Source organism: Microchirus variegatus, assembly GCF_963457635.1.
Source record: "Microchirus variegatus genome assembly, chromosome: 20".
Classification (NCBI taxonomy): Eukaryota; Metazoa; Chordata; class Actinopteri; order Pleuronectiformes; family Soleidae; genus Microchirus; species Microchirus variegatus.
This window is the reverse complement of record NC_139821.1, coordinates 47,501-52,500: the sequence shown is the minus strand read 5'-3', so window position 1 is coordinate 52,500 and position 5,000 is coordinate 47,501. Positions and strand designations below refer to the sequence as shown.

The following is a 5,000-nucleotide window of genomic DNA, read 5'->3' as shown; positions in this document are numbered from 1 at the left end:
AAAGACAACAGCGATGATATAACAGTGATATTTCTGGTAAGTGCAGCGTCCTGAGAGCTGTGAAACCCCGGCTTTGAGCTCAGGTGTTTTCTCTGCTGCAGGATGAAGAGAGACAGAGAAGGGAGGAAGAAGATGGTGAAGACGACAACAAAGAGGAAAATGTGGAAGCGTCGGCTTCAGACCAGCGGCTGGAAAACACTAGAGCCAACTCCTAATCCACAATAAAGTTGTTGTTGTGCAGGTTCAGGTGTTTTTAAGTGTCGCTGTATGAAGTACTGAAAATATGGCTGCTAACGGGGACGCAATACAAAAGCCACTTGATGTTTAGCTCATGTAGCTCACGTAGACTACTGTTGCCTTTATTTAGGCCACTTAATGTAAATCAAAACACAGGATTTCAATGACTGAAGTCACAAAGTGAACTGATGGAGGCAGCAGTGGATCAACTCCTGTTTGCCACAGCGTAAAACTGGACGTTGGTTTGTCTTACATCAACATAAAGTGGCAAACATATTCTTAATATCATGGAGTTTTTCTTAGAGTCCCCATGCGTAACCATGTTTTCATTGAGAGCAAGCAATCTGGTTCTCAGTGCCCTATGTGACAGCATCTGATGTGAAATAGGCAGTTTCACAGGAAAATGGTTGTTTGCAAGAAAGAAAACAAAAAAAGAAAGTGTGAAACATGGGTGTGCAGGTGACATGAGAGTTGGTAAAATCCTTTATCTGACTTTCCGATCACAAACCCTGAAATATCCCTTCCAATTGTGAAAATGCTCAACAGTGACAACAAAAGAAAACAGTGGAAATCACATGAAGTCCAGCTCTCGCTTTACGGCAGGTGGAGAAACCAGGAAGGGTGAATTCCACTGCACACATAAGTGTACAGGAGGAAACCAAGGCACTTCCTCTTCCATTCTTTTCCCTATTATCAGACGGTGAGGCAGGAGACTGTGCTGCTGTCAGAGCATCATGTTATGGTGACTTTAATGGACTTGTATTTGTATTACCTGACGGAGGTTGTTGTAGACATCAAGGCTTTTGGCAGCTAACAGCAGTAGATGGATCAGTGTAGAGACAACGGCCAACTCCGCCTGCACCACAGCTATGTGGAGAGCTCTGGAACAAACACAACAAAACAATACATTTTTAGGCAACGGTTGAAAGAAGAATGCCGATATTTTAATGCTGCAGATGAATTTGAACTTTAAAAAGGGGACAGAGGTAGTGATGTTTGACATTGTGACCCAGTGACACACTATGCTCTGGAGATAACCTTTGAAGAATAGAATAGAATAGAATAGCTCTTTATTGTCTCAATACAGTATACATTGGGTCATGCACATCAGGAATGAAATTCCGTTGCATTTCTTGCCATCAGACTTAGATGAAGAAATATAAAAACAGTACGAAATAGCAATGAATAAATAAATAGATAGATAAATATTGCACAGCAAGGAAGCAGTAAAAAGTAGTAACAAACATGCATAACAGACATAAAGGGGCTATGTATGAAGTGTAGTATATTAAGTCATCAGGTATTAAGGAAATGTGTTCTACTACTGTGGTCCATCATCCAATAAACATAGAACAATCTTCAGTCTTCTCTGCTACTATGATCTATCTTCAATACTCACTTGTATCATGGCCTACATTCCTACACATTCACTCATTCAGTCATAATGTACTCGATCTCTGTTCATTAAAGTACACATGCAGACATATATGTACGCACAGTCTCAGCACTGCACAGTGTAATATCTTATAATATAATTGTAGGTCAGCATCAGCAAGAGTTGAATGAGACCACCCTTAGGTTCAATGATGGGCTTTTTACAGGAGGCTGCAACAGCACTGTGATATGAAAGCACCACCCATGACCCCACGCCTCCAGCTTTCTGCCAAGAGCAAAATAAATATTTCACAGCAGCAACTTATGAACCATGAAGTGCACTTCAAAGAGTCAAGAACAGAAGAAGGCAAAAGGGATATTAAAATAAATGGGAACAGTGGTTAGACTAAGTTGGGTAAATTAGTTTTGCCAAGGGGAAAATAAAAGAATCATTTGAAGTTTGGAATGATGTGGTTTGTATCATGTGTTTCTTGGGGGTGTGAGGGTTTGGTTTGATCCCCTATATCCCCTGAAACACACCCTGCCAACCAATACACATCCAGTGTCCATGCTAGCCTGTAGCTTGATGACAAATGGGTTTTTAGCAGAGGTTGTGTGCTGAAGTATTTTGGTTCTGGGCAGAGGCCACAGTCACTTTAAAGAGGTGGCAAAACCTTTCATGTTATGACCATGATGAAACAGGACCAGCCTCAGTCACTGTGGTTTTATGTCATGCTACTGTTAAGAAATGAACTACAGGATATCACTAATGTGTATTTAAGTGCTGGACATTTAATGAAGAGCAAATTGCTGTTGTGGAGATTGATCAGCGATCAGCTGAAATAAAACCCAGCGCTGCCCCAAAAGTACTGCCTTCAAAGCAGCGTCTGCTGCTAGCATGAATACAAGCGAAAACACATTTCACCTCATAAAATCTGCACCTGACTACAATATCTTAAAATATGTTTGTCACTTGTTAGAACCCTTTTCAGACTGGAAATGTAACTGTGATTCTTTGTAACCTACTCACACGCACGAGTCCATTGAGTTGTTGATCCACTGCTGCGTACATCAGTAAGTTCAAGCGTTATTTAATGATTTTGGTGTTTGATTTTAACTAATGCAGCTTTCCCATTATATAGATTTAGTGCGACTCAGCTCAGTTTGACTCGTTTGTAGTGATCGTACCTGGTAACTGGTACTTTTTTTGGTACCTGCTCTGGTCAGTGATTGAATGTTGTCAAGAGTCATGACGTAAAGAATCAAACCAAACAATGATAAACTGTAGAACAGTTAATGAAAAAGAGCAGTAAACATGTTGCCAAGATGTTAAACAGGCCAATGTTGAATTAGAAGAGGCTTTTGTTAGGTGGTGCCTCATACAACCACAAAAAATGAGTAGTTTTAATTAGTAGTTATTATCACATCATGTAAACAGAATTAAGGACTGAAGTTTGTTTCATTCTCATCAAATGAATCCAAACAATGGTTGTGACATCTGTACCAAGAAAGTCACAGATGTGTGACTCACAGAGGTTTTATCACAGCCTTATCAGGACTGAAGGGGAAACCACTATCTGTGGTCTGTTGGTGAAGTGAAAGAACAAACCCAGGCCAAAGTTTAGGACAGGGAAGAGCAGAAAGCTGGTGACGGAGAGGATGTGATGTAGAAAACAGCAGATCGGTTTTCTTTTTCTTTTTCATGCTGTCAGAAGAAGCAGCTTCCAGTAAGAGCCTGACAGCGTTTAAGTCACTTCCTGTTGTCAATAACAATGGCAGCATGTGAAATAAAGCCATTAAACTGCGTATGGTTTTTGACAGGGGTTTTTCTACAGCTTTTCTGAATCAGCCTCATCCAGTGATCAGATAAACAGTGCGTTTGTGCAACAGGAAGCAGGGACGTTTCTTGAGAATGAATTAAAAGTACCCGTGTATGTCGAGTTTGAGATTCTCACAATGACAAAAGCACTTGCAGCACTTCCCCTCTGCTCGAGTATGTGCTCCACTGACATGGATTCATTAGCAGTGGTGAATTCCAGCCAGAAAACAAATATTGCATAAAGACCTAACACTGACGCATATAACAATTAAATGCTTTATCAAACCTGCTGAGCGGTTTTATTTGCATATGCATTCCTTAAGATATTAAACTACATACCTTAGTACATTTTATTGCAGTGTCACATTACTCCAATCGTCTCTTGTAGCCAAAAAAAGCATCTTATAATCTATGTATGCAAATTCTTTGACAACTCGAGGAAGGCGTGTGCGAACAGAAATGAACTGCAGGATAAGCTTGTGCCAGTGGGGGAAAACCCAAAGTCATTATGGTTGTAATTAAACAGCAATAAAAACTGACAAAGAAACCAAATGCAATATGAAAACTGATAACTGTGTGTGCAGGTGAACATGCATCAGCTCTACAGCATGTGTAGAAAGCTCATATTGCAGTGAACTAGAGCTGGAACTACAACTGTTAAACTGCCAGGTGATTTGCTCTTGAGTGAAAAGCAGAACTTAGTGTGTTTTAACGGGGGTTAGTGAGGCGCTTCTTCCCTCCAATGGTACTTGTTCCTGTAAGTGAGCTCAACACTGAAAAACTCTTTAGTCATGTTTACTGTACATGCTAACTTCACTAGATCCTCAAATATAGTTGCAGGTATGACTTGACCAGAGTTGTTGTCATTGTGAGACTTGATATGTTCTGTACATGCTCTGATGAAATGAGATCCAAATACCTGCTGTAGTTTGACCATAACTCAGAGCTCATAAATGACCTAAGCGTTAAAGCCATTGCCATCAACGTCTGCAGTCATGTATATATGATATATATATATATATTTCTTATGTGTTATCTTTTTTTAATCTTTCATCCATCTCTCTCCTTTTCTCTTAAGATGAAACTGTACTGTTTCGAGTTCCAGGAAGTCGGGCAGACCACAGCCCCAGATAACCCCAGGCACAGAGCTCTGACGCAGGCATGGAGTCCCGAGCTCGCCACATTAACTCAGCCTCAGCGAGAGCGTACATGTGTGTGAAAGAAAAAGAAACGCGACAGCATACGTGTGGTATCCTGTTTGGTACAGAATGACAAAAGTTTGGCTAAAACCTAACACCTCCTGTGGTCTGAGACCAGCTGAGCAGTGGAATGACGAGTCTGTCTGTCAATAATAAACAAAAGCAAAGCAGTTAAAATGAAATGACCACTCATACATATATACTGTATATATATATATATATATATATGTATGTAATCTGGGTAAGGGGGATCTTTGCAATTCTGGTTGCTTTTTTGCCTAGAAGATTTAGCCCAGACGAGTGTCCGGAGCAGGAGGATCTGCTGTTCAGGAGACGGATCCTTACGATTCCAGGCTTTTTCAGAGCGCTTT

At 40.5% G+C, this 5,000-nt stretch overlaps 1 protein-coding gene across 1 annotated transcript in view; it reads right to left on the bottom strand.

The window, feature by feature from the left end:
* The window catches only part of bcl3 (BCL3 transcription coactivator), a gene marked incomplete at both ends in the record, with an annotated part of 17,153 nt that overhangs the window by 7,172 nt on the left and 4,981 nt on the right, over positions 1–5,000 (bottom strand). The window contains one exon of the mRNA XM_083906678.1: positions 1,010–1,118. Coding sequence (XP_083762804.1) covers positions 1,010–1,118 — 109 coding nt within the window. The remainder of the gene's footprint in view (positions 1–1,009; positions 1,119–5,000) is intronic.